This window comes from Uloborus diversus, chromosome 9 (assembly GCF_026930045.1).
Source record: "Uloborus diversus isolate 005 chromosome 9, Udiv.v.3.1, whole genome shotgun sequence".
NCBI classification, from domain to species: Eukaryota; Metazoa; Arthropoda; class Arachnida; order Araneae; family Uloboridae; genus Uloborus; species Uloborus diversus.
Window position 1 is genome coordinate 128,717,803 of NC_072739.1, and position 17,450 is coordinate 128,735,252.

Consider the following 17,450-nt stretch of genomic DNA (forward strand, 5'->3'; position numbering starts at 1 on the left):
GAATAAGCCTGTGAATAATAATATTTATGTAGTATATTAATCGGTCTTAAGGGGATCTTCAAAATCATCTAAAAAGTAAAGTCATGAAAACTTGTTAGTGAAACAGTGTAAGGACGAGGGGGAGGGGAGGCACTTTTCAACTTCCGGGGGCCCCTTCAAAAAAATGTTCGTATATCACCTCTCCCAGTGAATCAGCTACACTTTTATCATAAAAAGGGACTGAAAGAAATGTCAGAATCAACAATGCCGTCACCAGATTTTTGTATCAGGGAGGGTTTTACCAACACATTTCTCGTGAAACCTATACTAGACTTATAAAATTTGATTTTGTTCGCATATTATATTGGTTTTTGTTACAATGTGTTATTTAAATGAGGGTAAGGGTACCAGTATAAGCAAATATAAAAGGGGACTTTTCCATGAAATGAAAAAAAATTATGTAACCACCCCCATTAAATGTTCGATGTCTATTTAAAAACTCAAAAAGGGGGGGGGAGAAATGAAATAGATTCGTGTACTCCTGTATACGCACTCAAACTGATATTTCTTAAATTCATACTGTTTGACACTTTTAAAAAATGTAAAATGTAGAGTTTGGCTCTTGTAAATTAAAAAAGCTTTGACGTTTTTGTTAGCGTCAGGTATTCAAACCTGAAGAGAACTAATGTTTTAAAAGAAATGATATTCACAATGATAATAATAAAAATAAAGACTGCAGAAAAAGCACTTAGTTTGTATCGTTAAAAAATATTTTTATTTTTTTAAATGGAATTTAAAAAATAATAATAATAAAAAATAAAACAATAAAAAGAAGTTTTCAGCAAAACAGTTTTATAAAAACCATATTTTTGCTTTGTTTTGAAATTTTTTTAGGGGGCTGGAACCCTAAAACCCGCTGCTTAATTACGGACATGGGAATCAAGAAACATCAGTTTAAAGTTATTATAGTCAGAAATGGAAAACAACCACTACTTAAATGCGAATAAATTAACTGCAAAATATTAAGCATTAGATCGACAGAGAAACTAGGCACAATTAGTTGAAAAACTAAACGCTGCAGGAGGTGTTTAAAAAAAAAAAAGTGAAATCCTTGCAAAAGATAAATTTTTTAATATTACTACCGTTTTTGAATGCACCGTTTTTCTAAGAGTCAATTAATGTTATCAGTTTTAAATTTGTAGCTTAAGTCAGGATATATTTATTAAACTACTTTATAGACGAACAACAGTGGCTTTCAATCTATTTACAATTACATAACTTAGGTGGTAAAAGTGCTTAAAAGGTACCCAATTTTATTTCCATTAAGGTTTGAATTTGATAGTATTTTATTTAGCTATTTGTTTATATTTGGTATATAAAGCTAAAGAAAAGTATTGTGGGTTAAAAGTCAATTATAAATAACTGACTATTTGGAATTATAGACTGAAGTTCAAGTTTTAAAAAGCTTTTAAAATCATGGCGCAGAGTACTTTCCTTAATAATTTTCATCAAAAGCGAGTCAGTCAAAGCGAGAAATCAGCGTAAACAAACAATTCTCTCTACCGAAAAGGCGAACTCACTGGCTTTTTACCAGTCTAGAACTACACGCTAGTCAAACAAGGTACCGACGCGTAAACGTGCTTTAGAGCGTAGTGCAAAATTCTAGCTCACGAGTAGTGACGTCACGCGGGAGAAAAAACTGGTTTTCTCTCTACCGGCTTCATTCTAGAGAGATCCAGAGTAATGCCCCAGTTGCCACTAAAAGGTATGCTGTCGCAGGTTTTCGTCTAGAGACCGGGAATAATTACCTTGCTGAACACTTATTTAGACTTAACATCTTTGCATCCCCAAATCGCGTATTGTACGGGTGACACTATTTTGGACTCTTCGCATCTTAAAGAATGCCTGGAAGTGTCTGGAAAATGTATACGACTGATACTGGAAGGCCAGAGGCAAACGTCAAGAGCCCTAGACCGATTGACCTTTTTAATTCTTTACTTGTTTTCAGGTTTTATGTTTCTCTAAACCCTTGCAAAAATGGTACAAATCATGTCCGAGATGTTGAAATTTGTTAATATATATATATATATATATATATATATATATATATATATATATATATATATATATATATATATATATAATAAAAGTGAAAAATATTGAAAAGACCACACCAAGAGCCCATAGATGCGCAACGCAGCAAAACTAAAAAGCCAAGTAAATATAAAATTAAGCAAACAGAATTTCAAATATTAAACAAATTATATATAATTAATGATGATAAAAAGGAAAATTGCAAACAGCTATTAAATAGGAAAAGATAAAGTATGAATCCAGAGCAAATCAGCCGTGGAGGATTCATTAATTATGGTCAAAAGACCAAAAATTTAACTATGAACTAAAAGAGAATGTTTAAGCTCCAGTACATGCAATATAGAGTAACATTGGGCAAAAGCGCCACTTGCTAAACTAAAAACAATAAACTAGAGCTCAAACCTAAAACTAAAAGCAGGGGGTTTCGCCTCGACTAATTAGGAAAACAAGTTCCGATAATTAGCCTTCCACGGGGCTTATATATATATATATATATATATATATATATATATATATATATATATATATTATTTCTCTATCCTGTTTTTCTGTCGGTCCGGGAAATCTTCCTTATTCCTTTATCAAATTTCAGGATATGCTCTTCATTTTAAAGTTTATCGTGCCGGCTAATGACGAAAATTAGACCCACGATCTAAAACTGTACAGCTTCTCTTAAACTTGAGATTGAAAGTCATCTAAGAAGAAGTCCTTTATTGGATGTGTCCTTTAACGGATTACAAATTTCCACTTGAATTGTCAAATGGGGAAGAGCGGGGTAGCTCAGTCGGTAAAGCATTCCGCCTTCAGCCGAATGGTCCTGGGGTCGAGTCTCTGTTCGAGTGGACTGCCGTTAGAGCATTTATAAAGTATGCATTTTGTCTATAAGATCTTAAACGTTAAAATTATGCAGCGGGAGAGCTCTTTGCTTGTGTGACTCTTTGATGCAACCTTCAGTAAGCATACTGAACTACGAGAGTTTGTGCAATTTTAAGTCGTAACTGAAATGTATTTCGTGAGTTGTTGAATCAGTTAATTTAAAAACATATTCACCGAGTAAATATGTGAGTTTTTGCATAGGGTGATCTTACATGATATCTTTGCAGCATGGGTGCAAATTTCGAGCACGCATGCTTCGCACGGATCAGCTAGTTATAATAATGTCCACCAATTGAATAAGGTTTGATTCTTCTGATTTTTCATGAATTTTCAAAAGTACTTGATACTTTTACCCCCTCCCCCCTCCTCCCAGGGATAAAAAAAATATTATCATCTGACTTTGCTTTAAATTGTAAAAAAAAATCCACTTCAAAAAATCTTCAGCATAAAAAACATAGTTTTTGCAACCGTTGAAATCTATACAGTGGGAATCTCTAGCACATGTCATCATGTCGCCTCAGAGCAACAGTAGGATATCTAAGTGTTATTCCTGGTATCAGATGTCTTACTGTTGCTCTGAGGCGACGATATACGAACATCATTTCAGGAAAACTTCATTTTAGTTTTACTAAGAGCTTCCTTCGAATAAAGACGATTTATCATTACCAAGTTTAAAAAAAAAATTCATCCACGAAATTATATACAATTTTTTAATGAAGATATTTTTTCATGAGGAATTTCAGGTACACGGACGTTTACAATATTTTTCTGGATTCAGGCATTAACAACTAGATAAAAACCATATTTAACACTAGAGACTTTCGATCGTATGTAAATTTGCCATAGCAACTGTTGACTCAACATGAAAGTGCGGCGTCAGTTTGAAGTTGATTCTGATTAACTGAACCTGTCATGAGGATTTAAGTGCAAATTTTTAATCGAATGTTGAAACTGTTATTTAACTGGCGAATGACATTGCTTTTGGCCTCATCCATAGAATAGTACATCCCAGTAGTGCGTGGTGCCCAACATACTGCCCAAAAGCCACACGAAGCCCGCAAAGCTGATCCGTTGCTTTGTTCTATGATAAAATCGCAAACCCCGATTAGTCACAATGCCCACATTTAGAGTCAAATATCCAGAAATTGGTTTCAAACGCAAACTTTTCATTAATAAGATATCATCAAGTAATAATAACAATAATTCTTGGCTTGCCACTTTCTGTCGTTTTTTATGTTTTTCACAATTTGCAGAATTTTTTTTTTTTTTTTGGCATTTTATATTTTTTTAGCTCGCTAGAACCATTTTTATACGTACGGACCTTGCGTATAAAAGGTTTGAGCACCAATTGCTTTCATAGTTTTAAATAAACAAAATTAAGCAATAATAATAATGATAATGGTAAAACTTACTAGAAAATAGAAGGAAGAATGGTAGGAAATATGTGTGGTAGATAACGACGAGAAAGGTCCCAACAACATACATTCCATTGATGACTGAAATATCTCCGTTTGGGTTCTTTTCCGTTCGAAATAGCTTCTTCGTGTTACTGTACACGGAAAAGGCAAGGATTATCTGCAAAAATTTATCTGCAAAACAAGAAACATTTACTAGTTACAATATTTAACATATTAACAATCGGAAGTAAATTAACGGATAAGAAGCAAAACGCTTCTTATCCTTGCTCAATGGGGTTGTTTCTTTCAGTCTACACTGTAAAAAAAATCCGGAAACGTTTCTGAGTATATCGTGCAGCTGCGGTTCATGAAATTTTCAAAAACGTTTCTGAGTATTTCGGAATTCTCTTTCTGTTATGTCCAGAAACGTGTCTGAGTATTCCGGAATCCTCTTTTAATGTTTCTGAGTATTTTGGAATACTCTTTCTGTAACTTTCAGAAACGTTTCTGAGTATTTCGGAATCCTCTTTCCGTAATTTCCAGAAATGTTTCTGAGTATTCTGTGCAGCTGTGGTTCATGAAAGTTTCGAAAACGTTTCCGAGTATTTCGGAATTCTGAAAACAATTTTCAAAAACATTTCCGAGAATTTCGGAATCCTTTTTCCGTGATTTTTTCTAAAATATAATCCTTTACTATATTATTGCATACCGCATCAGTTTCAATTCTTTCATATATAAGAGCAATGAAACAAGCAATTTTAGAATCATTCGTGGATTTTTTTTTTCTGAATTTCTAATGACAAATAGCATGGTTAACAGCATAACATATGCGAATTTATAAATTTTTGAAAATTTCTGAAATAATATAGTAGTTTCATTCCTAATCACAAAAACGTCAGGGGAGGGGAGGGGGTGCTTTTTCAAAAGTGGGATTGTTTGTTAAATAATCTTAAACTTCAGTTTTTCTCTCAATATTTTCAAGACAAAATTATCAACATATTGTATTTTTAATGCAAAACTTAAAAACATATCTTGTATCAAACTTGATAGCTTTTATTTTTGAATAAAATTTGACAGAACTTACCTACCCTTCGCGTTCCGGAATTCGTTCACCTCAAGTCAATTTCTCTGACGTACAAAGAGTACCGAAAAGTGCCAACAGAGAAATTGGTGAGGTAAACTAATGTCAAGGAATTTTTTATTGTCAACCAGATTTAACAAAATGAATAAGCACATGAATTAATTGCATAACTATGTTGCTTACTAATAGATAACTAGATCATTTTCTAATGGTATAAATATTTTTTAAATGAACGAATAAATTATAATTTAAAAAAAAAATGTGTAATACTGGCACATTTTTTGTGAAGCATATTACAATACTAGAAAACATTTGCATTACCATATTTTTAATGAATTAAACAATTGATTTTTTTTTTTCTTTTTGAACCAAAATGTATGTATATCCAAGTATTTCGAAATAACTTTTCTGTGATTGCTTCTCAAATATAAATCTTTTTTCTTTTGCGTAATTAATCAGTTTCGGTTGGTTACAACAAATAGTACACCGCGCACATAGGTATGTAGGATAACTTTAAATTAATTCGATAAACCCAAAAACAGTTACGATTGGAGCCTCATCAAATGCAAATCAACAAAAATATAAATGTATATAACAACATGTTTTAAAATATTCATTAATACTTACAAGTGAACATGAGCGGAAGAAAATCTAAGTACCTCCATTACAACTGAATAAGTAATCCAAAGGGTTTCGTTTCATTAAGTATAAACGTGTTGAAACTATTCACTCTTGAACACACAATATATATCTAATTATAGTAGCACTGGAAATTGTAAAGAAGCAAATGGTTATTAACTAACTTAATAGCTGCGTACATCGTCTAAAAAATCAAGGGCAGTCCAAAATGCAAAGGCTTAAAATTAGTTTCGACACATTTTGCTACTCTCTAGACATGAAATAACAAGCATTCCAATACTAAACAGTTGCTGACTGCAGCAATCATAGATAAGAAAAAAATATTTCCCGACTCATTGGCGCTCGTGTTGGAAAGATGAAATACGTTTCGAAGCGTTGCGTCATCACTTCCGCTTCTAGATTTCTTGAAATAACAAAAAGCTTTCTGAATAATGAGGAGTTCGCTATTGGATGAAGGATTCCTACTATTTCGGAAACGTTTCCGATATATCCAGAAACGTTTCCGAAATTTGTTACAGTGTACTTTTAGTCACTGAAATTGATAGAATAAGCAAACAAAATTAACATGGAGCGAGAAAAAACTTTCATTTTCCCATCGTTTAATTTTTAATTATTTTTTTTAACTGTCATATTTTGGAAATAAGGCATGGTCTTTATGACGTCTCAAGTGATGTACTTTGGCGCGCTACTCCACTGGAGCGTTGAATGCTTTTGCATGCTGCCTACCGTGTTTTAAGATTATGATAATTAAGGAGCAAATTAAATGTTGTGCTCTACGCTTGCTATCAACCATATCACTCTCCGAGGGTCCTTGCGCCTGCCACTGAGGTAGCTTGCCCACGTAGGGAACTTATATCGTTGCCACTACGCATGAGTAAAGAAGTGAATGAAATATAGCGCTCTGTGCTAATGGGTCAGTGAATGGCAGTTCAGCACTTGTGATGTCATGGGCAGAAGCGTAAAAAATGAAATAGAAACTGCGCACCGAATAAAATAATTGTTAAAAAATATTAATCTTTGTCAAATTATTTAAAAAAAATGTTAAATCCTATGTTTTTAAGCATGTTCTCTCAGAAAAAAAATACTTTTAAAATTTTGGAAGCAACCCAATTACAGCAACTCATAACGACAAAGCTGATAAAATAACTAATAAACCAAAATGCTTTTAATAAATCAAACAATATATTGCTTTAAAAACTTAGTAATGTTTTTTAAATTGATTAGGCTGTAGGCATGGAAGATTTTCTGCTCTTGTAGTTGTGAGTAAAAGTAGTAGAAAATCGGGAGGGGTGGACAGCTGCATTTATGCCGAAATAAAATCTGTACCTCAGAACCAAACTAACTTAAGTCCGAAAATTGCGATTTTCCGTTTATTAGTGCGATACCGATGCCATTCCTCCAGTTGTTTGCTATTTCGATTCAATGTGTGGGTTCGATCGAGAAATTCTTTCTCAGACCACACTCATCGTGAGAAAAACACGTTACGCTTGTGTTTTATATCTATCATCAGAATGGAAGCTGGATAAGTCTAGGACCACACGTAAATACGGCTTTAGCTTTCCCTTTTCTGCAAAATGCTGGCAATATGATCTTCAAAATAGCTGAATTCTATCCGGAGCTGGACATTTGTATAAACCTTAGGGTGGTTCTTATTTTTGAAGTTGCAGATATTTTACGCGACGCCCCCTCAATTTGTTCCATTATACAAATAAATGATCCCTGCAAAATTTTAAGTCAATCCGTGAATATTAACACGTGCCCCTAGGGCCCCCTTTTTGAGTTTCGAAGAAAAAATTGCGGATTTTCTCATTTTTATGTAAACATAATTATAGGTGCTGCTACTTCCAGATCGACCATTCTCTCACCTTCATTCTGTAAAATTTAACATGTTACAGAGGGTACATGTACACCAATGGCCTTGGGTCAAGCGTACCGCTCTTCTGCGCTTGTTCCAACCAAGCAAAGGATTCTATAGGCCATTAATGAATGGCCTAGACTATTAATGAATGATCTTTGACAGCAACAAATTGCCTCCTCCAGGCTTTGGGGGTGTTGATTTACGAAATTTCCTGTGTATGTAATAGGTGTGGCAAATAGAGTCGCAAGGTTTCAATGCTATAAATATAAGCAATTGCAATTATATTTTAATTCGCTGTTCTTTAGTTATAAACATACCTAAATGCTTATACAATTTTAATTTTTAAAATATACATTTCGAAAAATCGTCAAATACTCCTAACATAAAAATATACTGTAGTTTCCATAGCTAAAATATAAATTAAAAAAAAAAATATTCAGATCAGAACGATGTAGAAATCTATACTTTAAACTAATTTTCTTCTACTTCAGTACATAGTCCTTTATTATCATCAAATTTTTGCGATTCACAAGATTTAGAAACCGAAATGGATATCTGTCCTAAACTGTTAAACTTTTGTTTTCTACAGCTGGTTTACCTCAATGCAAAAAATCTTGCCAACTATTGATATCTGCTAGCCTTTCATCACTGTCAGACACATACCATATTATGGATAAAGATGTTGTTCATTTATTTACAGCCTATATAGATGCAGTAAATTTGAATCCAAATGACCTAGTGATCAGTGGTACATTCCTTAAGAGAGCAAAAAAAAAAATCTTCGAGATGTAAAATTAAATTTCATGAATTTAATTTTAGATTTTGTATTTATTCACTGGGATACAAAACTACATCCAGATGTAACTGGAAAAGAAACGCCGACAGGATTACCGTGATCGCTTCAATTCCTAATATTGAACAGCTACACGGAATTCCTTAGATATTTCTTCAGTTGCTTATGATATCTTATATGATAGATCTTTATCACTAACTGTTCTAGCTGTAGTGTTTGACACAACGACTTGCAATACCAATACATTGTGCATGCAATTTTGTAGAGCAAAAACTGAACGGTGATATATTACATTAGGATTGCCATCATCATTGCACTTGAAATCGTACTGCAGAGTGTGTCCTTAAAGAAGTTCTTGCCTTTCTTAGTTCTAGATCAGATATTCAATTATTTAAGCTCTTGAAAATTTTGTGGAAAGATCTCCATCATTCAAAACTTATAACATTTCAATCAAGTACACATACCACTTCAATTCTAAAAGACGAAGTTGATGACATATTATTTATTGTTCGTAAAAAGCGGAATTGAGAAAGATTGCAGATAATTTTCATAACTTGTAGTAATATTTCCTGGTGAATTTCCTTCTACAGGGATATGTTTTTGGCAACCTGGAGCTTATCCCTGAGCTACGTAGGTGGCAAAAGGAATTTTTGTTTGAAAATTTTTATATTTAGGAAACAATTTAAATTGCCCTTACATGAAAAGAAAGCCCTTCAATGCTGTTTTACAAAGTTGTTTTGCAATTAAATGCTGTATGAAGATATGGTTTTTTTGCAGCAACCCAATCGAGGCTCTTTTGAATAATATAATATGTCTGAAAAAACAGCAGCGCACAAAATGACGACAAACATGCAGCAGAAGCAGTGATTGGAAAATTTATAAATCACTTATGGTATTTAGGGGATAAACTAGTAGTTTTTTCCGGATTGGATGAAGGAATTAACTTGGAAGATAGGAAAACACTAGTTCAAAAAATGCTTGTAGTAAGGACGACGTGTCTGATGACTGTTTAACAAATTTCAGATAACTGTAGATGATTTGGAATACTTTCTTGGTAAAGATCTTCCTCTACATAGAGTCAATTACGAGTCAATAAAATTGTTTGATAAGTTAAATACTAAAAGAATTTTTTTATTTGATCCTGATTTAAGGCAAAATGAAGGAAACTTTTTAAAGGGAAGAAAGATCGTTAAAATACTGAAAATTGTGAATGATACAACTGAAAGAGGACCACAATTAATCGAAGAATTTCGCTACTAGTTTACCGAATATGAGTCACAAAAACAATTTATTTTACAGACCATCCAAGACTATCAGAAAAAAATACACAGTATCGAGATACATTGAGAAAAGCGTACGATTAAGGAAAGTTTCTAAAGCATTATTTCATTCTTATTCAACGTAAAATCGTTAGATGATATAAAGTAATTATAAAGAATAATTTTAGTGCTACCTCATTGTAAATATATTTCGCAAACCTAGGAGAAACGATTTACTGAGTTTGAAGTAAAAACTCGAGATTTGTGAGAAAATTATCAAAAGTGTTAAAGTTCAACGGCCTAGGGGCACGTGTTATTATTGACCGATCGAGTTCAAATTTTGCACCGATTACTTTTTATTATAGTGTCACAAAACTAGGGGGCGTCACTTGTTGAATTCCGAATTTTTTTTTCCCATATAAATAAGGACCACCCTAATAAACCTTCTCAGTTTGGTGCGAGATGATGTCTGTGACATTATAGCGAACATTCTTCAGACCACTGTCATCGAGATTTCAAATCCCAGATAGCACAGAAATTCCACCGCGAGGCTGACGTAAACAATAACAGACTAATAGGTCAAAGGGAGAGACATGACTGAGCAAAGAACTGAGGGCCACGGACGATGGGCTCTCGATGTTCACAAATATCTTGTAACATAAAAGTATTGTAAAATAGCTGTAAATATTCGATGCATTAAACGTCTCTTAGATTCTATATGCACTCTCTTGTTGTCTTTACGCAAGAGATGAAAACGTTACAGTGCATTGTATGCAGAATCTTATTCCGCATCGAACCACGCTAACGTAATTCTAAAAATTAAAAAAAAAATCGCATAATAATGTACCAGTGTTAAAAGAGTCGTCCCATTCGATGCATGCGTCAGACAAAGATTTTCTCTCTTTCCTGTAAAGTAAAGATTATGTAACTTTCGTCAGTCTGGCTCTGAGGTACAGAAATGTGATACACACGAACTCATTAAGGAGCTTTAGAAACATTATGAACTCGCATGGTTCCAAACGAAGATCAAAAATAATACAGGGTGTGTCGCAATATCCTCCGGGATTTTAAAGGCTTATTAAAACAAACATATTAAAAACTCAGCAACAACGTTGACTTTACTGGAAAAAGAAATTCTACAAGTTTCGCTTCCCAAATGTTCGATAGGTGCACCTTTCGTGATGCTGCACATATCAAGTCTAAAATGTAATTCTTGGTTTATTCGATGTAACATGTCACGATCAATCAGCGTTCATTTTCCAACAATATGAGGCAGTCCTCCATTATCTGACAGAAGTTCACCCATTTCATCAATAACGAGCTTCCTGGTCGATGGATTGGGCGTGGTTCTGACGACGACATTCTACTGTAGCCACTGCGCTCTCCGGACCTAACTCCATGTGATTTTTTTTTTTTTTTTTTTTTTGAAGTGGTTGCATCAAAAATCGCGTGTTCGTGCCTCCTATGCGACGTGTTTTACAAGATTTACGCTAAAGTATCACAACCGTATTTGGCACGATTGATCATGACATTTACAGCGAACACGAATTAGATTTTATACTGTCCGTCCACAGATTGTATGGAAAGGCAAACATCCGGTTTACAGGCGGAAATGGAAGCATCTATTACTTTTAATGGATGCCAGCTTTTGCAGATGTATGTTAGCCTCGAAATTAAGCTGAGTCATATTCAAATGAGCAGAACACGCGCATCAAATATTTTGACTTTTCCCCCTCATTCAGATAGACTAGTCCTAACTGGACGTTTGCCAATTCCATACAATCCGTGGTTGGACAGTACTTGTTATTTGCTACGTCACGATCACGAAAGGTTCACGTATCGAACATTTGTGAAACAAAACTTGTAGATTTTTTTTATTTAGGGAAGTCAACGTTGTTGGCAATGTTTGTTTCAATAAACCTTCCAAATCCCAGAGAGAATTGTGACACATATGCTGTAAAAAAAAAAAAAAAAAAGCATTTTTTGGTACGGGAAACACACAAGTTCCGCATAATTATGCACAGTCAGTGTTTTGTTACTTGATATTAAGCACTTATGTATAATGCTCAGCAGCAGGATTTTTTTTTTTTTTTTTTTTTTTTTGTATTGTAATCAATAATTCTCTTTGAACATTTTCCCACCGAGAGATAGGGAAACCACTACGGAGTTTTTTCCTCAAATATACTTAAATGTGAAACTGGAAAACTAAACCCTTTAAGTCGTTACTTATGAAAGATGAATGAAACTCACTTTTGTGGCTTCCGGAATAGTGAGGTATTCTGATGTAAAAATATGCATCCAGTACAGTGCCGAGGACAACGAAGGATGCTATCAGCAACAGAACGATCCTGTATTGGAAAGAAGAGTACAATGATGAATTCGATAGTACAATTTTGCAGTACCGATTCTTACCAAATTTTTTATGCAAAAGTTCATATTCCCCCTCCTCTTTTTAGCCTACTTTCCCAGTAAAAGTCAGAAAAAGAAGAAAAAAGCATGAAAGAAGGCTTAATGCATCTTGAAAATATCGCAAAAAACAAAAAAAAGTCAAACATAAATAAAATAATTAAATAAATATTGAAAAATCAAAAATTCGAAAGTAGGGTATTGAGATGGGGAAAAATGTCTGTCGGTCTGTCTGCCCCCCCCCCTTAATAACTTTTGAATGAATAGTCCGATTCGAACAAACTTTTTTTTTTGTTCGAAAGATCTCGGCGGGGACACCTCATTCCCATATTTTACTTTTTGATTTGAACTATTTTTTGTTCAATTTTGAACAGTTCAAAAAAACTTAACATTAGCGCCAGCGGGGAAATTCAAGGCAATTCCGAACTGTGAGGCGAATTTGCTTCAAACAAATTATGTAGGAAAAAGCTTTTGATGAAAAACTTGTATATAAAATATCTTTTTGATTTGAACAATTTTCTGTTCAATTTTGAACAGTTCAAATCCCTTAACATTAGCGCCTACGGGGAAACTGAAAGTCAATGTAGATTCCGTACTGAAGGCGGATTTTTTTCAAACAAATTTTGTTGGAAATAGCCAAACTCCAGACTTCGACTCCGAGAATTTAGGAGCAGTTGACTCCGACTCCGACTCCTATGCCCGACAATTAATCGGACTCCGACTCCCCGACTTGACTCTGACTTCGTAGCTTTGGCGAAAATTTATACACGGAGGACAAATGACTGACTCCGATTCTTAGATATTCGACTCCGACTCCTTTACCCCAAAATGAGACTGACTCCGACTCCGACTCCACAGCTATGGTTTTGACTGTGAAATAATTACTGTTGATCTGACTTGTTTTTATTTTTACGCTAAAGTTTTAATTTAGGTATTCAGTTTTCGGCGAATAAACTCGAAGTCATTTATGTTTCTACATAAAGATATGCGCAGACGATTTTTTTTTTGACAATGAAAATTATTTCTTTAAGTTGAAATTTTATTGTTTTTATTTATTTTAGTAAGTGCATTAATTCATTTAAAAAATTGTTTTTGGCAACAGGGGAAAAAGAAACGATTTTTTTTGATATGATGTATTTATTTTAATGAGTTTATTAATTTTAAATATTATTTTTTCGTTTTGAAAGCTGTTAAAGATTTTTTTAATGTAAAAAAGTGTATTAGCTGCTTTGTTTAAAAGTTGCTGCTATTTTTTTTAAGCATTTAATTTTTTTGGATGAGTGAGGAATATATTTTATTCCTAGAAATCAGCTTAAAGTATTTTAAAAATATGTTTGAAAACATTTGCGATTTTAGCTATTTTTGAGAATATTGATCAGGTACTAGAAAGTAGTATGGGTATACGGGAAAGTAGGCTCGTCTAGTTCTAGACGGAACTTCTTGTTTCGAAAAGAGTTTATAACTGTTTGCGCTTTTATTTTCATATTTTACTTATAGTTTACAAGGTATGTGAGCCAAAGATGGACATAGTTAACCTTTGAAATTTTTTCCAAAATTTTCTGTTTAGGTGTACTTGGTTGAATTTTTTTTATGTTGAATATTACACTTATTGAGCAATCACGAAATGCTTGTTATCCTCACTTGACTGTCGTTGATGTTGGTCAGATTTTCAAAATACCATGATGATGAGGATTAGTCCAGCTCATTTTTTTTTTTTTTTTTTTTTTGAATGTTTATTTAGAGAGATTAATTGTTGTCGTCAAGGTTACAAATCATCTGCGTTCATTCAAGGCTTAACTCAAGCAGACTTTACATTAAAAAACGGGGGGAGGGGATCTGCAAAATCCCCTTTTTTTCAGGAAAAGCATTTATACATATGAACTTAATAGCAAAACTTCATTTAAATACAAAATTTTCAGATTAGTAATGCCAAACATTAAAAAATGATAAGCGCCATACGCTGTAATTATAGTCTTTATAATTAGTGAACGGATGCAAATTGGCCATAATAACCAAAACATCTTTATTACCGCGTCCTAATTAACATTTCTTTTTTAATGGATATGCCTTGTATTACCTAGAAAACTACCAGTCATAACATGACGAGTGCGAATTTCTTCTCCATTTCCGTTCTATTCCATTTGTAGAAACAAAAACACGGCGTGTAAGGTCCTGTTGCTGTTCATGATTGCGAAAAACATAGTTTGAATTCAAGAACTCAAAATTCAAATGTCTTTCTCTCTCTCTCTCTGTAACTCATATCAAGAGCAATTTATTTTTTTAAGGTAAAATTTGACTAAGATAAATTGTTTTTGTCATACAATTTCAAAATTGCCTTTTGTGGGCCTACAATGGAGCATAGTGTTCCAAAGGTGACCCATGTGTTGAAATTAGTTTTAAAATACGAAAAAAAAATTATTGGCAAACTGTTTTTACTTCTAGAAAAACGATATAATATTAAATTTGAAGAAAAAATAATTAGTTACAGAAAATTTGCGAAGAAAACAATCACAAGAAAAACGTTTTCGATACAACAGTGATATGTCTTCACCTGGTTTGAGAAATTCAAAAAAAAAAAAAAAAAAAATGATTACAGAACAATGTATTATGTTAAAAAATAACTACAATAACGAGAAGCCTCGAAAATGACTTTACTGCATTGATTTACATAATTTTTTCTTAAGGGAGCAGCCTTGAGAATATGCATATGATCAACATTTCTACGATGTAAAATTATTAATCTGATAAATTTATTAGGGTTTAAGTGAATTGAAAACATATCTTAACTCAAAGTTCTAAGAAAATAAATCATGTAAATTGAATTATATTCTTACCACGAAATTTGCACGGCAGATAAAGGGCAAAGTAGCTATATTCATCCCCCTAAGTTTCTCTGGTCTGACGCTACGTGTCGCCACCGATGATATTTTTTCTGGTTGCAGTCAGAAACACTATTCATTTGTGGAAGTTTCATGAGTCTAGGCCGCAACGCTGACGTTTTAGAGCGCTTTTTCTGATTTTTGAAAACTTGATATAACGTTATACTATTCGTAAATGTTTTTTTGGATGCATTAAAATGAGTTTATTTAGCTGTATTTGACATATTCGTTTAATGTAAGCTATAAACTGAATGATTTAAACTCTTTGCTACGTTTAGGTTCATTTCGCGTAGAGCAGAAAACCGCCGTATTGGCGAATATGATGTCTTTACTTTCGTCCCCTACCAAGATAGGAGAAAAAACGTTGATGCATAGCATCCTATGGACCAAAAACATTTTTATTAAGACAAACATGGAGAAATATAGGTACGTTGCGATCAATGCACCTCGTGGCAAGCACTAAATGTGTTTCGTGGTGAAGAACAAAATAAAAAAAATCAGTTGTGACGCTAGCTTGGAGGCTTGGAAAATCGACCTTCCATTTTTTAAACTAAATATATTTTTAAAAAATGCACAATTTGTGATGTTTTTCTTTAAAACAATTCTTAATCCGTGTTTATGTACCAGGTGTTTAATCCTCTTTTACCTTTCATAGTTAGGTTTGCCAGACGTCCCGGTTTGACCGGGACAGTTCCGGTTTTCAGACAAAATTCCGGTGTCCCAGCCGGTTTATTTCACGTCCCATTAAAAGATACATTTGATATTAGGTGACCAAAAAAGTCTAAAAATTGTTAACTGAGAAGGATTACTTAGGATAATTACTGTGTCACATTCGTAACATTGGCATGTAGAATTAATATTAGCTTGTGTGGATTTTAACAAGATGATTAAAACCAAAAAGACTTTCTAATAAAATTCTTAGCCAATAATAAGTACATGTAAATATTGTTCCATATATATTTATATATATATATATATATATATATATATATATGAAGGTGCACAGACGGCGCTCGAGGGCGTATTGGGCAACGGGCCGATGATCCGGCTGGCCAGTCTGCCCCTGATCAACATCTATATCAAAAGTCATCAGTATTGTTTCAATCAATTTTATAAGTAGCTTCTCAAACTGTTTTTTGACGTACTTTAATAATTAAGGATCTATTTAAAAAGAACATAAATGAATCAATTCGTAAAGAGGAAAAAAATATGTACTGGCGCCTACAAGGAAATCATGTAAATTAATGCTTGATATTGTTTGAAGTCAATGATACTTATAAAAACATGTTCTGAATTTTAACAGGAAAAAAAGAAAAACTAGCTAATTTCGTGGTTAGATTGCTTTTGAAATTACTTGGTTAATGCAAGACAAAGAACAAGATTACTTAAGCAAATCAAATTGTATTTTGAATCAAACAATGACATAAATCAAACTGAAGCTTTTCAGAAAGCTTATTTTGTGTTCTACAGGCATAGGTATTCGTTTTAAAACTGATTAAAAATTTTTGAGTAAAATCGCTTAAGTATCCAACACGATGCTTAATATATCGAGTCTTTTATTCAATAATGCATACTGAAAATTTAAATGATTACTTTTAATGAAATTAAACACATTGACAAATATGACGTTATTTTGAACAAATTTTCAACGACATCTGCCTGCATTTGTTTCGGATATACAAGAGCATTTGGATATGATGCCCTCGGGGATAAGATGCTCTTTGCACTTGTTTTGGATATACATGAGCTTTTATTATATACTAGTGGTACCCGCACGGCTTTGCCCGTAGTAGAAAATTAAAAGGTCATTTGGTTCGCCTGTATATTTACAAATAATGGATGATGAATTTCTCGCCAATAGGCTATGTTCATTCGCTTTCCCATTCCACGTCATGATAATTTCGTAATTTACTCGTCCATCTTATGATAATTTTTTCTTCAGAAAATGTTCTTAAAATTGAAATGGAAAAAGAACAAAATCGAATTTTCCAAAAATTGCTTCGAGGTGCACACCCCCATGCTACAAACTAACTTCGTGCCAAATTTCATGAAAATCGGCCGAACGGTCTAGGCGCTATGCGCGTCAAAGAGATAAAGACATCCAGACATCTAGACATCCAGGCATCCTGACAGAGAGACTTTGAGCTTTATTATTAGTAAAGATAAAGATGATGCTCTCTGGTGATAAG

General features: G+C 33.4%; 1 protein-coding gene across 1 annotated transcript in view; it reads right to left on the minus strand.

Moving 5' to 3' along the window:
• LOC129229956 (O-acyltransferase like protein-like) overlaps nucleotides 1-12,293 on the minus strand; it is a 39,181-nt gene extending 26,888 nt beyond the window's left edge. The window contains exons 1-2 of the mRNA XM_054864338.1: nucleotides 12,227-12,293; nucleotides 4,362-4,538 (exon numbers count right to left, since the gene is read on the minus strand). Of these exons, the coding sequence (XP_054720313.1) occupies nucleotides 4,362-4,434 (73 nt within the window). The 5' untranslated portion in view covers nucleotides 4,435-4,538; nucleotides 12,227-12,293. The remainder of the gene's footprint in view (nucleotides 1-4,361; nucleotides 4,539-12,226) is intronic.
• Between the last annotated feature and the right edge of the window lie 5,157 nt (nucleotides 12,294-17,450).